This window comes from Mesoplodon bidens, assembly GCF_964165515.1.
Source record: "Mesoplodon bidens genome assembly, chromosome: X".
NCBI lineage: Eukaryota > Metazoa > Chordata > Mammalia > Artiodactyla > Ziphiidae > Mesoplodon > Mesoplodon bidens.
The window spans coordinates 20,564,469-20,585,555 of record NC_138163.1 but is presented as its reverse complement, the minus strand read 5'-3'; the positions used below and the strand labels follow the sequence as shown (position 1 = coordinate 20,585,555).

At 39.8% G+C, this 21,087-nt stretch overlaps 1 protein-coding gene across 3 annotated transcripts in view; it reads right to left on the bottom strand.

Annotated features, from left to right (window-relative positions):
• ATP11C (ATPase phospholipid transporting 11C (ATP11C blood group)) overlaps positions 1-21,087 on the bottom strand; it is a 167,422-nt gene that overhangs the window by 98,650 nt on the left and 47,685 nt on the right. The window contains exon 1 of one of the 3 annotated variants that reach the window (XM_081223176.1): positions 1,367-1,435. The exons of 1 other annotated variant lie outside the window; for it this stretch is intronic. In XM_081223176.1, coding sequence (XP_081079302.1) covers positions 1,367-1,402 — 36 coding nt within the window. In that variant the 5' untranslated portion in view covers positions 1,403-1,435. Of the gene's footprint in view, positions 1-1,366; positions 1,436-21,087 lie in introns of those variants that run through there. One more of the 3 variants, XM_081223178.1, reaches the window with a different exon arrangement.

The following is a 21,087-nucleotide window of genomic DNA, read 5'->3' as shown; positions in this document are numbered from 1 at the left end:
GCTATTTTCTTCTCTGAAGCACTAGTATTTTTGAACATTATAATCAGCCTTTAAAAGGCCATAAGAACTCAAAATTGAAAGAAACAGCATTTCATCAAAATTTCAGCATTTCTGTACTAGGGTTGGAAGGCGGGGTGCAGAGAGGAGAGCACTACAGTGCCAGGCAACATTTCCGGTGTATTAAGCTTCCTGGTTAAAATTGCCATAATGTATTCAGTGGTCAAATTGCTGAGGTTTCTAAGCCCATCCCATTATAACAAGCCAAGAAGAATAATCTTCATGTGTAATTTACAGTCATAACTCTAAAATGAGCCTTAAAAACTGTACTTTTCTGATTTTGCTTTTCCTGCATCTTCTTTAGTGATTAAGCTGTCTCTCCTTTACTAGAGGTAGTGAAGCAAGACCGGGCCAGGGCATTTTGTCTTCTTGCCTTTAAAGCTTAATTATGGTTATATTAACCGAACTCTCAAACACCTGATCAAAACACAACTGAATATCCAAAGTACATCCCTAGACACGAAGATAGGCTCTAGGCAGGCATTACCCGATGGCAGCACATTTAATTGATTAGAAACTCCTATAGGAAATGGATATTAAGCACCACAAAAAACACCTAAATCAGCCAGCACAATGCTGAGGAAAAAGCAGTGACCGTGAGGACATGGATAAGAACGATGCCATGTTTGGAAGCTCAGAGTGAAGCTATCATTATCTAAGTGTGATCCACTGAGCAGTTTAATTTCACCAGGAACAACCAATTCTAAGTGTTCCCACTCTGATCCCCCTCCCCACCATGCCATCACCCACAAGGACCTCAGGGCTACAGAAATGTAGCTCTAAGGAAGAAATGCAGCTTTCTCACAGGATGGCTAATAGAAAGTAGGCAGATCAAAAATGCTGTAAGCATTTAGTGATTCAAAAGTCTAACAGGAATTATTTTTTTAAATGATTCGGAGATTCTTCCATTTATAGAAAGTAATCTCAGACTCTCAAAATTCAGGCTGGGGCTCAGGAACTCCACTTTACTTGGTAAAAGTATCTCTCCTAAGGCAAACTTAACTGGAGATGAACTGAACACGTCTACAAGGCCTCAGAAGTTACTTTTCACTTTCACTACCCATATCTACACACCACCTTGCATTCCCAACACTTACCAGACTTTGAAAATCTAAATAGGGAGGTACATAACTTCTAAGGATAGGAGGAAGAGTGAGGCTGACTGACATGCCAGCCACGCATTCACCACAGCCCTCAGGAAATGGATAAAAATACACATGCAAATAGAAAGCAAGTACAAAGAAGGCCCCAGGACCTCAAAGCCCAACCTGGCTGAAAAAAAGAACAGAATAAAATACAGATCACAAACCTCAGAGGCAGGAGGGAAAGATGGGACCCTCTCCATACTGACACATGAAAATTTGCTCACACAATGGCAGCTAAATCACAGAGAGAATGCTTCAGATTCTCACGCTACTTGTACCAACCCCTGTGATTCTTGTAAAGTTTCCCAGAATTTGGGAAGACAGCCAGTTGGGGCTGGCAAGTTTGTGTACGTCCAAGGGAAGTGCTAGAAGACTTGGTCTGCTCTTTTAAGACTTTGAAGCAGCACTCTGGTGGCCTGGCCACTGTTATTAAGCAATTTGACATCTTTTTTGTTACTCTTCTCCAAAGGCCTGATTTGCCTCTGTAACTTTTGATTTTGAAGTATCATCATTTTAAAACATTAGTATCTTACACCACACAGCATTTTCTCCTCATCTTGTAAATTCTTTTCTGACCCATGCCTATAATAAATGGACCAATGTAAGACGTGAGGCTAAAAATCAAACTTCTAAGGAAAGTTCAATTGAACTTTCACTTCTAAGCAGGTAAACAGTATAACCAGAAGAGGTATAATCTAGGTGTTCACTGTGATACACTAACCCCCTCTCCCCCGCCCCGTAAGACAGTATCGGTCATAACATACCCTGAAGCTTCAAAAATGTGTACCGAAATATATATAAGACCTAAGCAGATGGTTTTTGTGGCAAAATCCCTTAGGGCTGGAAGCTTTTCCTACTTTTTAGAGATCTCATAGGTAAATGAAAATTTTATCTCACCAGCAAACAGTAATACCTAACAATGGCAAGGGAAAGAACCACTGGCTATTAGGGTGAAAAATGTCTTTTTCAATATAAGAGACAAATTCTCAGCCAAAAATCTTTCTAGGTCATCAGAGAATTTTTATTACAGTGTAAGAAGAGATAAACTATGGCTAGAACAAAAAATATATTGTAAAAGAGGTGTCTGATGTCCTGAACAGAGTTTTATCTCCCATTTTAGTGATAGCACCGTTATTATAAAAGTGACAGTAAGGGGCTTCCCTGGTGGCACAGTGGTTGAGAGTCCGCCTGCCAATGCAGGGGACACGGGTTTGTGCCCCGGTCCAGGAAGATCCCACGTGCCGCAGAGCGGCTGGGCCCGTGAGCCATGGCCGCTGAGCCTGCGCGTCTGGAGCCTGTGCTCCGCAACGGGAGACGCCACAACAGTGGGAGGCCCATGTACCGCAAAAAAAAAAAAAAAAAAAAAAAAAAAAGTGACAGTAACTTTCCTAGAAAGGTCTAGCAGTTCAAATATATGCTGGAGCATGTCCACTGAAGCCAATGAATCCAATTTTTTCCCCCTGGAATTGTTAAACATCACACAGAAAGCAAACTAGCTAGAAAAAAATGTCCAAGTTATGATTAGTTTAAGTAGCACATCCAGGCTATGCCTGTTTTTTTTAAATATCCCCAACAAAAGAGGTAGGTAAAAAACAAGTTTCCATTGGGGAACATGGCTGAGTTGAATAAGCAAAGAAAACAAGGGGGAGGGGCCTCACAAAAGGTAGCCACTTCTTCAGTGAAACATTACTACCCTTCCATTCAACCACATGATGGCCAACTTCTTGGCTCAAGTTACTATGTCCTAAAGAAAATTCTATCCTTGAAAAAGGCATCCTCCCTATAGGTGAAGGCTTTAGGGCAAGGTTTGGAGGGAACAGGAGAAGCAATAAAGACATGACCCTGGGAAATACTATTGATACCTATATTTTCTTCAGTGTGAGACCTGGGGAACCTCAATTTCCTTAACAGTAAAAAAAAAAAAAAAAAAAAAAAAAAAGGTCAAGTAACTTAAAAGACTGCTTATAGTAGGATTAAAAAAACGCCCAGAGATCACTTTAAAGGACTTGAAAGACTATTCATTCAGGTGAAAAAAGGATGGCACTTGCTGACAGTAACCAACTACGTAAATATTAAAACTCCAGGAATTGGGCTAGCACAGAACCAGGCAATGGCCTCACATAATTCAAGTGTACATATTTTATTTAAAGCAAGAAAGTTTCTGGCTCTACAGAAGAGGCATACCCAATTCTGATGCTACTCTTATCCAAGGGGGCAGGATGAATTATGGTCCGTTGACAGACAGCACTTGGTGTTGAAATCACTGCTCATGAATAGGACCAGAGTTGGCCAGGAAGGCTGACGGGTGGTGTGTCTGGAAGCAAGTGAGGGCCACTCAGAGTCCCCTGAAGGCTGCTGTCCGTAGCATATGCCATTAGTCCTTTGGAACTGATGATCTGACACCATGTGAGTAAAATTAGGAAGTCATTTCTCCCTTTGTGGCAGAGCACATGGTCATTTGGGAACTGTACTGGAATTATTTACATTGTTTCTAAATCACCCTTCGTTGCCCCCAAGGCTTTGGATTCTAAGCTGGTTTACACTATAAACACTGGGTGCTGCTATAAACTTAACAGGTGATCTGATTGTAATTATCCCTAAAACATGCTTAAAAGAAACATTAAAAATTTAGCAATATGTTTGAAGTATAATGTATAACCTTCAGAACACTGAGCACAGAAATAAGAGCACATGAAATAGATATTAAATAATGGCTTGTATGTAAATAAAATTGGTTTGGTTTGCAAAATTTTAATATTTGGCCTTTGAGTACTGCCAACTAGGAATGCCACACAAAGATGGACTAACAAGGACTTCCCTGGTGGTCCAGTGGTTAAGACTCTGCACTTCCACTGCAGGGGCACGGGCTCCATCCCCGGTGGGGGAACTAAGATCCCATGTAAAAAGATGGACTAAAAAGAATATCAGAATACTCCATTCACTGTTTCACACACTGCATTACATGGAACAAGTTAACAATGAGGTTCCTTAGAGAAGTGGGGAAGGCTGTTCCTTACCCCTCCTGCTGGCTGTTCACAACAAATATTCATATAACAAACGCTCTAAGAAGTCTTGCAGTGGGCTTCCCTGCTGGCGCAGTGTTTGAGAGTCCGCCTGCCGATGCAGGGGACACGGGTTCGTGCCCAGGTCCAGGAAGATCCCGCATGTCAGGGAGCGGCTGGGCCCGTGAGCCATGGCCACTGAGCCTGCGCGTCCGGAGCCTGTCCTCCGCAACAGGAGAGGCCACAACAGTGAGAGAGAAAAAAAGAAGTCCTGTAGTAAAGAAACCTCTTGATCTTTGTGTAAGTCAGCATCTCCCATAGAACTCTTTTTTTCAACCCAAGGAAGATCCAGTGACATCAGATTCTGTAAAACATGGTTGGGCAATGTTACTCTGATATATTTCTTACCTCACCACAATCAGCTATAGTGGCAAAGCATTTAAGGGTATAAGGTGAGATAATTGTTAAATTTGTGACAATTTCTCTCCCTGTATGCCAAAAATAGATAAGGAAAATTAAGTGTTTGGCCATGATCCCAGGTGTGTGCTTTTGCTTCTAAGGCTTAATTATGAGAAGCAAGAAACTAGGAGATATTGGTTCTAATTGCCTTCTACTACAGATCGGTCTGTGTGTGTATTGGGGGAAGTCCCAGAATTGGTTTCTTCATAGGTAACTTGAGGAGAGCTTGACTAAATTATCTGATCTGAGAGGCTGCAGGGGAATTGGGGGCCAGATCTTCTAGCAATAAAATTTGAAATGTGGTTTTTGTTACTGTATCATTTCGCCACCTGTTTCAGCCTGGACCAAAAAACAAAAAACAAACAAAAAAAGAACCCTCGCCCCAAAAAACCCAAACCAAACAAACCAGACCAAACAAACAACAACAACAAAAAAAACCCCAAAAATCAAACAACTGTTCAAGGGTCAGGGAGAGATTACCTGTTTGAGGATAAAGAATAATTTATAAATCAATACACATGAGAAGGTAATATATTCAGGATAAAACTTATTTATAGGCTTCAAAGTAGACAAGAAGGGAGAAATAAAAGAAACATTATGAAAAATTACAAAGACCAGGGAAAGGCTTCAGGGTGCTAATTTTGGTACACTAGAAGGTACATTGGCTCTTTGGGGCTTTAAGGATGCCCATTTAAAGCACCACAGTGTCAATTTATTTAATGGTAATGTTTAGATGTGAAAAAATGAATGCCTTCTCAAATGTGCCTGTTATCCAAGGGAAACAGTTTATTCCTCTGATAAAATAGAATGAAATTTATGTCCCGGCACCCAAGGTACAAACAACTTCAAGTTAAAACAGGTTAGGATTAACTGCCACAAGTGTAATTAAAAAAAAATAATGAACCACTTAGAATTACAAATTTTAGTTGTACAAAAGGTTTTTGATATAAAATGAAACACATGCAGTGATTTAAAACCACTTGAAAGAATTTTTATTAAAGCAGACACATTCAAAGTGTATGACTTCTCAAAAACAAACTCTACTCACACTAAGGTCATACCACCCCCAAACCAAACATTTTTTTTGTTTTGTTTTTTACCAAATAGGACAAACAATAGTTTGAGATTCTATTCAAGTATATGATTGAAAATAGCAATGGGATATTTCCAAAACACACATAGGGGGTATCTAGAACAATTATAAGAATTTACAGCCAACATTAAAATTACCTGGCAAACTCTGAACAGGAAAAATGCTTTCAGCTAAATCATGAAACAGCATAGCAGTTGTAGCATTAAGCGACTGACTCAGTGGAACACAAGCTGATTAGTCATGACCAGTACTGGATAAGTAAATGTTCGCAAAGACTCAATTCTCCTGATTGCAATGCATTTCACTCTACTTCTTGTTATTATTAAAGGCATGTATGTATGCAAATGTGTTAATGTGTTTCTGAGTCCATTCTTACTCTACTTTGTGAACTCAGATATGATATAAAACTTTCTAAATGTTGACAATCCGAAAATAATCACAGCATTAGTTAAGGGTAGAAAAATGGCAGAAACTGAAAGAATGGAGATGGCCCTCAAAGGCTGGAAATTAAAGTGCACTTGCGTTTTTAAGCATTATTAATGAGGGCCAATTATGGTGGACTGATGACTATGGATGGGCGGGAATAATCTGAGTATTCCAAGATATTCTGCTTACACCCCTGTTTGGTTCTGAGCCATTTGCTATAGTCTCTGCCAAGGCCAAAAGCAAGCAGGTACGTCTACTCCCTGGGAGGAGGCGCTAAACTTTAAAGAAAAAAAAAAAAGGAAAACGAAAAGGCAAAGGAGAAAAGTACAAATGTGTCAAACTGAAAGAAAATTAGCTGTGATGAGAACATTCTGCCATAAGACTGTATGTGGCTTCCTCATCATTCTCAATACAACTCTCAAAAGACACCTCCAAAGAAGAACTTTTAAGCAACACATATATTCTAGAAGGAAGAAATTTCTTTAAATGTCAGATTAGTCCTTTAGACCTCATCTTCGATCCTAAAGAATGATGGCAAGAGGAAAAGGTGGGATTCTCCTAACAGTTGCAAGCCTTTCTTAGAAGGCAATGTACCAGAATGATGCTGGACACAGATTTTAAGGATTTAGAATCCAATTCAGTCCAGTGTGCCTTTGAGCTTCACTACAATTTTTCATAATGTTGAGCATCAATGTGATGAGGTATCAAAGAACGAGATGTTCACTGCAAATAAGGGGTGGTTCATTCATGCATTTTAAAGATGAACTCCTTCTCAGATGGCTAGGCTTTAAAACAGATATGGAAAATAAAAAGTATTGATGAGGATGTAAAGAAAATGAAATCCTCGTACTGGTAGGAATGCAAAATAGCTCAGCCTTGGCAGAAAACATTTTGGTGGTTTACAAGAAAACTAAGCAAATAATTACTATATGAGCCAGCAATTTTATTCCTACTTATACACCCAAAAGAACTGGAAACCAGTGTTGAAACAAAAACTTGTGCATTAATGTTCATAGCAGCATTATTTACCTAGCCAAAATGAGGAAACAACCCAAATGTCCAACAACTGATAAATGGGTAAACAAAATGTAATACTGCAGAATATTACTCAGCCATAAAAAGGAATGAAGTACTGATACATGCTACAACATAGGTGAACCTCAAAACATTACGTTAAATGAGAAGCTAGACACAAAAGGTCACATATTGTAGGATTTCATTTATATGAAATATTCAGAATAGGTAAATCTATTAAAATAAAAAGGAGATTGGTGGTTGCCAGGAGCTGGGGAGAGGGTGGAGATGGGGAGTAACTACTTAACAGGTATGGAGCTTCCTTTTGGAGTGATGAAAATGTTATGGACCACGAAAGAGTTTATGGTTTCACACCATGTGAATGCACTGAATGCCACTGAATCATTCACTTTAACATGGTTAATTCTGTTATGCAAACTTCACCTCAAAAATAAAAAAGTTAACACGCTTGCTTTGTAGCAGGTCACAAGGCTTAATATGATATTTATTAAGTCCCTACTATGTGCAAGACACTGGAGATAGAGTGATGAATAAATAGAAACAGTCCTTGCCTTCATGGAGCGTACAGTGTAGCGAGAGAGACAAGACATTAATCAAGTACTTATACAAATCAGCTAAGTGCCAAGAATGAGGGCTGTGTAGTATTCTGAGAGCTGACCCAGCCATGACGACACAACAACCACATACAGCACAAGCCTGATGATATTGCTCCTCTAGTCCCTGCTTTAATAAGTTTCCCCCTGACATTAAAACTGAAAACTAAAACCCTTCCTCTGACCTGCAAGGTCTTGCACAGTCAGGTCTTTTCCTCCCACTTCTCCAACCTCTCCTGAAGACTCTCCTCCTTGCTTATTCTGTTACAGCCCATTGGTCCTCTTTCCATCCCAGGTGAGCTCCAGGTGCCTTCCTGCCCCTGGGCTTCTACTCCATTGCTTCCCTCCACTAGAATACTCTTCCCTCTTCTCTTTACCTTCTGGTAACCACCCTTCAGATCTCTCAACTGTCACTTCCTCACTAAAGGCTTCCCGATGGCAACTCAAATCAAGAGAGACCAAAAACCCGTTATCCGAAGTCTGTGTCTGCTACAGGGAACTTACAATGAGCAAAGCAAAGCAAAGCAAGAAATCTCAATTCAACTTTTCGAAAAGCCATTAACTCCAAGTCTCCCGAAAATTCTCCTCAAACATTCCTGTCAACATTTAACCAAAGAAATCCTTTATGAGTTCCCTGACTTTGCATAAAGTGAATTTTTTAACCTTCTGATTAGTTGCAGTAAAAACAAGGCAGTTATTGTGACAATAAGAACCTTGTATAGTCTACTGACACTAACTCATTAAACATAATTTAATGCGACTGGTTATTGTGATGCCTTGTTAACTGATTTATATACACTTCAGACCATTTTATCCTGAGCAGTATTCAGATTAATTATTTCCCGTTGATTAAACAGTTGAGTAAAAATGGTGGTTATGGTCATTTCTATTAAATAAAAAAAAAACTCAGGCATCAGTCCAGGAATATAATCCTCAACATAATATTGTTTCTGTGAAGAAAATCAGGTGAGATTTATATTACTTTGACTTCCATGAATATAACCTGCTATAGCATACAAGGACAAGTTGAAAAGGTTTTCAACTTTTTGGAAGTTGATGGAAGGCCCATCACCCAGCTACTGTGCACTATGGAAAGAGGCTAGGAACACGGCAAACACAATTCAAATCAGCCAGCCACGCGCTGTTCTCTTCTCAAGTCTATCTCATTTAATAATCATAAAGTGGGGCAAGGCATTTTGTACAGCACTGATTTCTCTGCAAGCAGAGCAGAGGAATATCACCGACCTATAGAAAGTTCCACACAAAAAAGACTCTGCTAGGGAATTCCCTGGCTGTCCAGCGGTTAGAACTTAGTGCTGTCACTGCTGTGGGCCTGGGTTCAATCCCTGGTCGGGGAACTAAGATCCCGCAAGCCGTACAGTGCGGCCAAAAAAAAAAAAAAGGCTCCGCTAAAGCTGTCAAAGGACATTTAAACAATATAACATTACCCCCGTGCTTTCTGGAAGTGAAAACAAATGGCATTTTAAAAATAACATCTCAATGATTAACAGATACTATTTATTTGTACACACATTTGACATAAGAGTAACGACACTTGCACAAGATGTTTACTAACAAATGAGTAAAACAATAGCATGTAATCAGCACCACTATTTCTTGTATCATAGCTTCCAGTCTTAAAGAGCACTATGGGGTAATCAACACAAAACTGAGATACCCCACTCCAAGTGGAAAATGAGACTCATTTTTTCTTCCCTGGTAGTTTTCACGCACACCACTAAATGTTTATAAATTCGAAATTCCAGTTCATGACTTAAGTCTAATCCCTCCTAAGATCAAGTTGGTCACAGCAAACACCTCCTGCTCCGAGAGACCCTCCCAAAGGGTGGGGTGTGTTAGGGAAGGAGGGCTGTAGGTTGAAATGGCTGCCAGTACAATGGGTTGGGAAAGAAAGTGATTTGTTCAAACGCAACTCCAAATTAGAAGAATTAAACTCAATGTTCAAGAGCAGCACAGCTGTAAGGAAAATCTCTCCTTTCATCAATATTCAAAAAACATGCAAGAGAATTTTCTCCCTTCAGTTTTAGTTATTCCTATGCTGAGACTACAGTAAAGCTTTTGTAGAAAAACAACTCAAATACATAACAAGTGGTATATTTCAATCACAAAAATTGCCGCTTACCAAAATTTTTAGCTCCCTGGTAGTAGAAAAGGCAAAAATTTTTTTAATGAGGTTTAAAAATATTTTATACACAGACCATTTTGCAATGGAGCTGACAAATAATGGAACCTAGTAAGAAGATTTTTTTTATAAGTGCTGATTTCCCTAGGGAACATCCTGTTTTCCTCCTAGTTCCCCTAGCTAACTATGTTCCTGGGACTGGGAAATCTCAGGTTATAACTCAAAGAAGAGGAGCCCATGGCTCACCAGGCCCCCACATATCTTGCCTTGTCCAGGGTGCATGAGCAGGTTTTAAGCTCCATACCCTCTACCTGCCCTCCAAGGTTACCAATCTTGCCCTTGCCACCCTGCCAGCCAACAACTCTCTCCACCTTCTTTCACTCTTTCACCTTTCACCATTGTGGGAGACCATCAGTTGGCAAGCAGGGGCAGACTGGAGTAAAGCTCAATCACTTAGCTCCTTTTTCCTGTGCTCCACCTCTCATTGACCTCTGAGCTAGGGCTGCACCTCAGTTCCTGAGATACAATCTTATGGATTGACAGAAAGAACAGAGGTAGGACATAAGTGAAGGAAGCACAGAAATACATTTGCAGCACACTGCTAAGTAAACAGAAGGAGGAAGGAAGAATAGCGGTTGCTGAAATGCAGAGTCTGACTAGGGCCAGGTAGAGTTAATTAGTCTAAGAAGAGTTCCAGATTAACACATGTCCAAGCCTTGGGTAATTTTGGCCTCTTCTAATCCAGAATATGATCCAAATCATTAAAAAACCTACTGTGTATGTCACATGTGCCATGCTCCAAAGCTAGAATTTGGATACAATGACAAAAGAGAATTTTATTTTCAGTTATACACTGTGCTTGGTTTCAGGGCTTCTCTAACGCAGCCTGACCTTGTCTACACATTCTAACTGCATTTTCTACTACTAGTCCCCACCCCCGCAAGAAGGCTCTGCTCTCAGCAAACTGGTATCCCTCCTCATTTTCTCTCTAAGTATCCCAGTTTATCCCCAACTGCTGCTCTCCTGGACTGGAATTATCTGCATCAATCTCCCCGAGAAGTAAACTGAAGGTTCAACTATACCACATTCAGCAACCTAATCTAAGAGATACTGTAACATATGAAGGGCTGTAGATACACAAAACTGACAAACCTTTACAAATTGACTTTCCCCTCAAGGCGATTAGCCAGTGATTCTTGGAGCTCTGTGTCTCATTCACTTAGTATACATTTGGGACTTGCTTCCTCAATAAAGATAAGCAACACCTCAGTGTATGTTATAAGCAGATGAAGAATTCTATAGCTGGATAGATGGAAGGATGGATGGATGGATGGATGGATGGAGTGACGGAAGGATTATGGACAAACAGCTATGGCACACTCATCTGATTAAACCAGCATGGCTCCAAAATCAGAGTATCATTTACAGCCATTTCAGATTACCAAGGATCACTAAATGATGACCTGAGATGAGAATAAAGTTTGATCAAGGCTAGTGTCTCAAAGTTTAACTGTATTATAAATATCTTCTAATGGGTATACTTTTGATGCTCAAAAATCAGAGGCACTCTGACATTTGCCATTCTAATGGCCTTCTTTCAGAGACCCTGGCAATTACCAGGTTGTTTCAAAGTGGTCATACAAGAGATGGTGAGGAAGAGGAGCATACTGGCTCAGTGCGTGGGTTCTGGAGCCAGATGTCTGGGTTCAAACCCTGGTTCTGCCACTTACTACACCTAAGTGACCTTGGCCAATTTCCTTAACCACATTATGTCTCAGTTTCCCTATCTGTATAAATAAGGATGACGCTGATGATGACTTACAAGGCAGTTGTGAGGCAGTGCCTTCGTACAGTAAATACTCAAAAAATGTTAGTTGCTTTCATATAGCACAGTGAAATAGCAAATTCCTTTGCTGCCACTAACTAGTTGCTTCCAACACAGATTTTTAAAAAATCTCTGTAAAAAACTGTAATCCTAATACAAATAATTGAAATACATCTGTAGGGTTATTACACTTGAAACGCCATGGCACAAATGAAATCAACACATTTTCTTAACTAGAATAAAAACAGAAAGATACAATCTTCGTAAAACTGAAAAAGAGAGAAAGGAGGCACACTTGCAAAATCCAAATGATCATGAGTATTTCCTTAAATGAACCATGCCACATTGACCAGGTACTATTTACTTAGCACATTATGACAGAACAGTTCTTTGTGACTTTACTCAGGACTTCAATATAGTTCATTCGAAATACTTGCAAAAAAGGATCTAAAGCCAACTTCAGATGGCTTCTCAAAGGTTATGGCACACTCATTTGATTAAACCGGACTGACTCAGCTTGAGGGTTGGAATTTGGGGAGTATCAGCAAGTGGAGGGCTCTGGGTTAGGCACTAGGTCGGAGGCAGAAATAACCAGCATGTGAAATTACATGTACAGAACTATGAGAAGGCACAGGCCCAAGCCCTGCAACACCTGCAATGTCGGGGAGGCTGGGCACCCAGAGGGAGGGGTAAGTGTGCACACAGGCAGGCAGCACCCTGACTAAAGGGGACAAGAAGGTGGTCAGAGCAGCGAGAGGCTCTGGACAAAGAGAGGGTCATAGGTTTAGATCTGGAAACAGCTGGCCTCTACCTTCTACCGTTGTTTCCAAATCAAATAGTATGTGCATTGGGGCTTCGGTATTTGTCAAATCCTCTAACGCAAGGACCATCCCTTCTTTTTATTGAAACAAGTATTTAAAGAGCCTCGAATGAGCCAGGCCCAGTGATAAGCATCATTCCTGTGCTAAACTCAGTGGCTTATTCCCCCAGAAAGCCAACTCTGAGGCTCAGTTCCCCCTCTCCACGTCTCCGTTTTCCCATTCATGAAACGTGGCTCCCAGCTGGTGTCCCAGCAGCAGTGGACCCTTGTTTGATTTTAGTGACCAGGGGGCAATGTGGGACAGAATGCAATTAGGAACCCCTCGAGAGCTTCTGCTTTTAAGAGGTTTAGAAAAATCGCCATAAATGTTTCTGCTTTTTCATGAATGTTTTTCTTAATGTTAAATATTTAAAGTAATTTCTTTGTAATATCAGGACAGGTCGGGGATTTCTGAGAGAAAAGTGTGAGTGTGTGAATGTAGGGAGAGGGGAGCTGTGGAGGGGGTCTGAATATAGTCAGACCCTTGATGGGCCTAAGACTAAGTGCAAACTGTATCAGTTAGAGTTTCTAAACAAGGGAGTGCTCAATCAAGTTGACAGATAAAATACTCTAAAAGACATTTCAATATTGTAGCCACCTTTCAGGAACTACTGCCTCTATCCATAATTCCCTCTATTAAAGGCCCAAGGCAATCTTTTCCAACTAACTGTTCTTAGCAAGAGAACACTGATTAATTCTCCGCTTTTCTAAGTTTTCATCATTATTACAACTAAAATCTTTAAAAACTTTTGGAATCACTGTTAAAACATGCTTATGCTTGCCAAATACTGTCCCATTCGTGTTTTTTTTTTTTTTTTTTTTTTGCGGTACGCGGGCCTCTCACTGTTGTGGCCTCTCCCGTTGCGGAGCACAGGCTCCGGACACGCAGGCTCAGTGGCCATGGCTCACGGGCCCAGCCACTCCACGGCATGTGGGATCTTCCCGGACTGGGGCACGAACCCGCGTCCCCTGCATCAGCAGGGGGACTCTCAACCACTGCGCCACCTGCGCCCCTGTCCCATTCGTTTTTGATATGGTTGAATGGATTTGCTTTGGGAATAATTAAAGCTTAAGAAAGAAACTCCCTCAGCAAAAGGAAAGTTGTAGACCACTCTACAGATTGCTCAGACTGTTGTGTGAGAATCTCCATCATGTAAACTTCATTATAAATCTTCTGATTTTAATGTGATCCTCCAAAAGAAAGTTTGATTATACATTTATATTTAATGTTTGCTTATACATTTATATTTACATTTCTTGACCCTAAGAAATAGTGACTCTTGCAAGAACACAGATAACCTCTAGCTGTTAACTGGTATATAACAAACTGGAGTAAGATTTGTTAAGGGTTTCGATTTTACTAATGTCTATTTGTTTCCAACATAGTGAACACTTGCTTTACTTCTTAAATAATCCACACACACACCCCAAATTCCAAACAGCTAAATTGTAAGATTTTGTGGTGTCAGTGGCTATAAATCTCAGTAATAATCACCTCTGGACTTGGTTTAGTAGATTGGAGTCTATCTGATAATCAGGATTAAACAGCTAATCAAAACTGGCTTTGTAAATGTTTAAGCAAGGTTGGGTTGAGCAACTGTCTGTGGCATAATGCAATCCACCATGTCATTCCTATGGTTTACTTTTGCCATCTTTTTTCTTTTCATTATAAATAAATAAGTAGATATATTTATTTAGATGAATAAACACCCAGCCACCCAGTTACTATAGTGAAAGCAGGATTTGGGCTCTGATGGTGACCATAAAGTATTAGGAAGAAATTCCTTTATTCACTCCTGGGAATAAACATTTAAAAATTTTAAAACAGTAACTATGTGAGGTGATGGATATGTTAACTAACTTTAATGTGACAATCATTTCTCAATGTATACATATGTCAAATCATCATGTTGTACACCTTAAACTTACACAATGTTGTATGGTAATTATATCTTAATATAGCTGAAAGAAACACAAAATAGAAAAAATCTACTAAGATTTTTTTCTAAGGATTTTGGCTACACTTCTAATACAGCACATTCATGTTACAGTTTCTATTTTGCAGGAAGTAGACTCACATTAGTTAAAATAAACTTTGGGGTTTGGGGTAAGAAGCACATAACCTAGAACTCTAGTCAGGCTCAGACCCAGATAGCATCTGCAGAGGGAAAGAATTGGTGGGAGCAATTTCCAGTTATACCTGTGACACACTGAACTATTCACATGGCATTTCTGGCAGATTTTTACAAAAAGAAAAGGGGGGGTGGGACCCCAAATCTAATTACTTCAACCCATGACTCTCATCCAACTTCCCACCCTCATCCTTATTCTCATACTGCTCTGTGCTTCTTTCTTCCACCCCATATTCATGATGCCACTGTTCCCATTCCCTCCCTCACTCCTAACTCAGTGATCAAACTGTGCCCTGTACAATCTGCCATCCTTGTTTACCAAACTCCCTACATCCTTAACATCAGAAAGCCTTCCCTACAAACACCTGCCTTCCCTAAGACTTAACTCTCTTCTGAAGACTCTTCCCCAGACAGTTAGGGGTCAGTCTCCTCTTGCCCCCACATCGCTTGTGCACTCCATTAATCCAACTTCACAAAAAGCCCCTCCTCCTTTTAGGCTCATATGATCTGGAGACAGACGATTTTACCCCTCCTCATCATGGACATCATGTCTCCTGGACATTTCCCCTTATTTATTTGGGTCACTGGAGGCCTTTCCATCTCATCCCCTGCCATCATCCTGTGAAATTTTAAAGTCTATGTGGACAACCAACTCTATACTCCGGTTTCATAGTTCTTGGACATTGTTTTCTCAAGTGACCTTTACTAGCCTTCATCATCTCTACCAAACAGCTCTCTGGTCACTTACTGACATCAACAGAAGACTTTGAAGTTCAGCTTTCAGTTCTGTTCCCTATGTTACCTCTTGCCACTGCAATTGGAAATACCATCATCCTCACGGACAACTGATCCAGAAACCTAGATTGTCAAGTCCCAGAACTCTTTTGCTCTAAGGATCTTCACCTTTGCTCTACTTTAGCCAACTACTCTATGGTGACAAACTAGGATTTATCAACTACTGCTTCATCTCTGACAGCTCAAAGAACAAAAGCACTCTCTCTCTTAGTCTTTCAGCTCTTTCACTCCCACTACAATAGCTCTTTAAAACCTCTAGTCTCTTGATCCCACCCTCAGTTTCTCAAATGCCTTACCTTCACTTTTCCTATAAAGTGTTCACTCGTGAAAACTGTTCTCTCACCAGCTCTCAATTTCTTCCCAACCAGGCTTTCTGCCACAATTGACCTACAAAGCCCTAATTCCAGGACCAGTCTCAGAAATCGCTGTCTTCCTTCCTGCTTGAACAAAGCTAAGAACGGTTTTGCTAAAATCACACTAATGTGAAGTTTACGCCATTACAAATTCCTCAGTGCCACTCCACAAACCTCCCACTTGTCCTCATTTGTTGCACTCTCCACTTACCCTAAGTGCCTATTTCAAAGCCTCATGACTCTCCTCAAGTTCCCTACCACACTCGTTTCTCTATGTGGGTCACCTTGCTCCTACATCCCTTAGAAAATCAGGGTCCTCTGCTGGACCTGTTGTGTGTGAGCTTCGGGTCTCGCCCTCCAGTTTCAGAAGAGTGGATTTCTTCTCCTGTTTCAGACGGATAAAGAGCCTCCGCCTATGTTCCTGAGCTCTATCTTCTCATCTTTTTGCACCAATATTTTCCATCTCCCTTATACTATGAACTGCTTCATCTCCACTCCCTCCACTCTCCATCTCCCCATGGTTTCTTAGCTTTAATCTTTTAAGTCCTTATTTTCTTAAACACACTTTTCTTGACAATGGATCCTCTTCCAGCCTTATCTCTCTCCTTCCCTAGATAGGCCCTGTATAAAGCAAAGCTCTTTTAGGGCAGGGATTTGGGTGTTTTTTGTTTGGTTGGTTTTGTTCCCTGGTATACCACTAACCTAGAGCAGGGACTGGCACATAGTAAGAGCTCCACAATCAGTGGCTGAAAAATGAGTAGCCTCCTCTCAAAAGAATACACTCACTATGTCTACTTCTTCACCTCCCTCTTTATTCTTCCAGCCCTCTCTGTAAGCTGGTTCCTGCCCTACTCCCACAGCTCTAACCTGCCACATCAAATGGACAGTTTCTTACTTAACCTCTCACTAGTACTAACACTAGTAACCGTCTTCTCCCCCGTGAAGACTGTTTGCTCCTCTGCTTCCATGACATCACACCTCCTCTTGCCTCTCTGGATACTCTTTTTGAGTTTCCTTTGCCAAATTTGCTTGTCCTGGCCCCATATTATATGACTAGATGCTGGTATCTCTCTAGATTCAGCCCTCAGCTCTCTGGCCTTCACCACTCGGCATGCTCTCCCTGGGTAACCTAATCCATACGTATGGCTTTAATTACCATCTATATGACGACTCCAAAAAGGAGTTATCTCCTTTTATCTCTAGCCCCAGACTTTTCTTCTGAGCTCTACACACAATAGGAAAGAAATAACGTTGAGGTCTTGTGGTCCAAAGCACAATTTTAAGACCTTTACACGTATTTACTCATTTTGTGCTCACAACCAGCCCATTAGGAAGGTACTATTATTCCCACCATGTATAGATGAGGAAGCCGAGGCACAGAAAGGAGAACAACGTACTCAAGGCCACACAGCCAGCTAGTAAGTGGCAGAGCTTCTTAATAGTGATATGAGTACCTTTCTTTTTTTTAAATAACAGCTTTATTTCTATACAATCCACATACTATAGATTTCACTCATTTAACAATACGATAATTTTTATTATGTTCATGGTGTTGTGCAAACACCACCACAATCTAGTTTTAGAACATTTTCATCACCCCAAAAAGAAATGTGGTACCCACTAGCAGTCATTGATATGAGCACTTTTAAACTTTGATTTTAGGAACTGAAACTTTAAGATAATTACACTTTTGAAAGAAGCAATTATAATATGTAAAGCCTGTTAAGACAAAATGGTTTCCTTTTTTAAGTGTACGTCTATTATTTTTTACAATACAAAAGATTCTTTTTTATGTGTTTCAAAAAGGAGTTTTCTACCAGGATTGGATTTACCCATGTGCTACAAGAAATTCAAACATGAGAGAGCTAAATATTCCTATAACCAGACAAATACTGTAGCCTTACTGTGTTACCAGAAGGAAGACACAGTAAATCCTCACAGGAAGAACAGTAAAAAGAAGAATATCTTTAAGAGACTTAATAAAGAATGACCTCTTTTTACCTACACAACTTTACATATAATACCTATGTGTCTAATAACATGAAAAATGAAACCAATTGTATACAGCCAGAAGAATATATAAACGGCAATTATCAACAGCATATATGGCACAACTGAAAAGAAACTGCTTAACAGAAGAACATGTAAAAGGCTTTTTTAAAACAGAGGAGTTCATTAGACTTTTAATGACTATAATTAGAGAAGGTATTTCCACGCTGCTCCAGGTGGAGTGATGCAGCGAGAGTAAAATTGCACCACTGATGCCAGCTTTCCTTGTCCAATAACTGCAAAGCTCTAATGAGTTATTTCTAATCTAATTTACTATTTGAGGACTTGGGACAGACCAGGAAAGAAAAAGAAATATAATAGATTTATAAGTTTAAGGTGATACGAGAAAAGAACCACCACTGAAGAAAAGCATCAGTATCCAATTTTACAAAACAGAAGTCTTTCAAATGTCTTGTTTCAAGCTCTTCTCTTTCATATATACTGTGCCTAATTTGAGGTTCGAAATGTGTTACTTCAAAATATATCTGATGCAGATCCCACAGCTCCTAATAACCTTGAAACCGTCACTGGTGTGAAAGGACAGCTCTTTATTTCCATCTGGGATAAAGGTATGAAGTGAGTGAACTCATCTCTTGGAGCCACGTAGGCTCTTTGTTCAATTCATACATCATTTATCGAGCACCTGCTATACCCCAGACTCTATTTTGGGTGCTGGCGAGCAGAGAGGAAAAAAGATGTAATCCCTTGCTTCACAGTTAAGTAGTGGGGGAGGCATCATCTAATGAGGCAGAATATGAGACTATGATAAGTAGTACAGCCTGGATCTAACAAGATTGTTCTGTTTTTAGACCAAGTATTTCCAAACTTTTATTCTAGAAAACGTGGTGAGTTCAGCTGCAAAAACCATGTGATTCATGGGAGGGAGAAAGAGAATAGTTCCAAAGGAAGTGGAGAGGGGGGGAAAGGGTAGATCTGAGAAGCGTGAAGGTATTCTCTCACTCACTAATTCATTCATTCCACAAATATTTTAAATTTAGTACCTACTATGTCAGGCTCAGAAGATATAAAGAGGAATAAGATTCTGCCCAATCTCCCAAAGAGGTCTCAGTTTAGTGAGCACAGTAAATGAACACTGATACTGCATGCTGACAAACGGAGATGAGAATAATTATAATGGTTAATATCCACTCAAGATTTACCATGTGCCCGGTATCTTTCAAAGCATTTCACATGGATTAACTCATTTACTCCTGATTACAACCCAATGAAGTTAAGTAGCTACTAGTTTTCCCATTTTATAGATGAGGAAACTGAACCACAAAGAGATTATATGACTTATTCTAGGTCAGGTGGCTAGAAAGGAACAGAGCCAAGATTTGCATGTTGACAGACTGACTTTCAAGCCTGCATCTTCAACCCCAATACTACACTATCTTAAATAAATGTATAAATCAAGATTATGTAATCCTGGATAGTAATCCTCACAGCAAAGCTATGAGGTAGGTTTTATCACCCCACTTTAGAGACGAGGAACTTGAAGGACAGAGAGGATAACTAAATCACTCAGTCTTCCAGCTAAGTAGCAGAGCCAGAATACAAATGCACATTGGCCATAAATCTCTTAATATATTAGAAATGTTAGCTCTAACTCCATTGTAAAAGTAAACCACTATGTATATAGTTCTTCCAGAGTAGCAGTATCACACTGAAAAATACTCAAGTTTTTAAAATGCCTTAGGCACATGGTACCCTGGGGAGTAACTTCTGTAGCATCTGTGTCTGAATTAAACAGTTACCACAGAAAATAATAATTCTTGAGGACTAGCAATATACACAGCACTCTGATTTGTTTTGATAAGAACAGAAACCCTCCGGAGGAGAAGACAAACAGGACATAGGACTGACATTACAGTGTTGTTGGTAGTAGAGTCGGGTCTGCTGTAATTACACTGTGTGCTGCACAGAGAATTGTTCAGGGAGAAAAATTCTATGTTACTTGTGGACTTTAATTTCAAAATGATTTTATCTATGAAGTCTACCACTTAGGAAAACACATTTGTTAGCATCATTCCTGAGAAGCATATAAAATAGCACTCATCAGGGCCACACAGCAGCCTGAGTCATATGCTTCTGAGTTAGAGGAGAAATTAGAAAACTTTTATTAGTGGAAAATGCAACATTTCCAAAAATTCTGAAGCCTTAAGAAAAAAAAAATTCCCCTAAGTGTTTTCTAAGAAAGAATATTAGAAAAAAGAATTTTAGAATAACTGAAGTATATGTAATCGTGTTAAGGATTCTTTACATATCTAAAATAATTTTCTAGTTTATATTACATAAAATGAATCACAGTGTATGTGTAAGATAAATATTAAAGTATAGTTTTACAGCTATTAATTTTAATTTGCTCTTTGAATATACTTTCCAGTATACTTTTAGGACTTAACTTCTTACCAATGAAGCTACAAGTTTCTTAACTTTAAGAAATCCAAGGTTGTTTTAACTGTATGCCAACTTTTGAAAAGTAGCCAAAACTTGCCAAAAGAACAAATTATCAACATTTGACATGAACAATAATGGTATGATCTCTTATCCAGGTGTGTGACTGATACAGACAGTGGGCATCAAGAAGACCTCGGATCAAAACGCTGGCCCTGCCACTTACTAGCAAGGTATGTCATATTTGGCAAATTACTTAACCACTATATGCCTCAGTATCCCTAATATGTAAATTGGAACCATACTATATTCCTATAAGGATTAAACAAAATAACATATATAGAGTGCCTGACCCATAGTTGGCACTCAGTAAGTGTTAATTTCCATCACCACCACCCACACCTCCATTTTCTGAAAAGAGTAAGGAACAAATATTAAATACTACTTTTGCCAGATGGAGCTTAGTACACATACAGTTTCACTTTCCAAGATACGAAAATGAGTAGTTTTCTGCCTTTCTGCATCAGATTTCGGGAAACTGACTAAGATGCCTACCTACCCTGACTAGATGTCAGTCTTTACAAGCCTGGACCAACTTCCTTCCTGGCTGCAAAAGATGGAGGGCTCTGAAGCTGATGAAAACAAAGCAAGGAGGTAAAAAGGGTCTCAACTGAGACAGATCTACTAGCCCAAGCCTAGCCTGGAATTCGATAACAGTAACAAT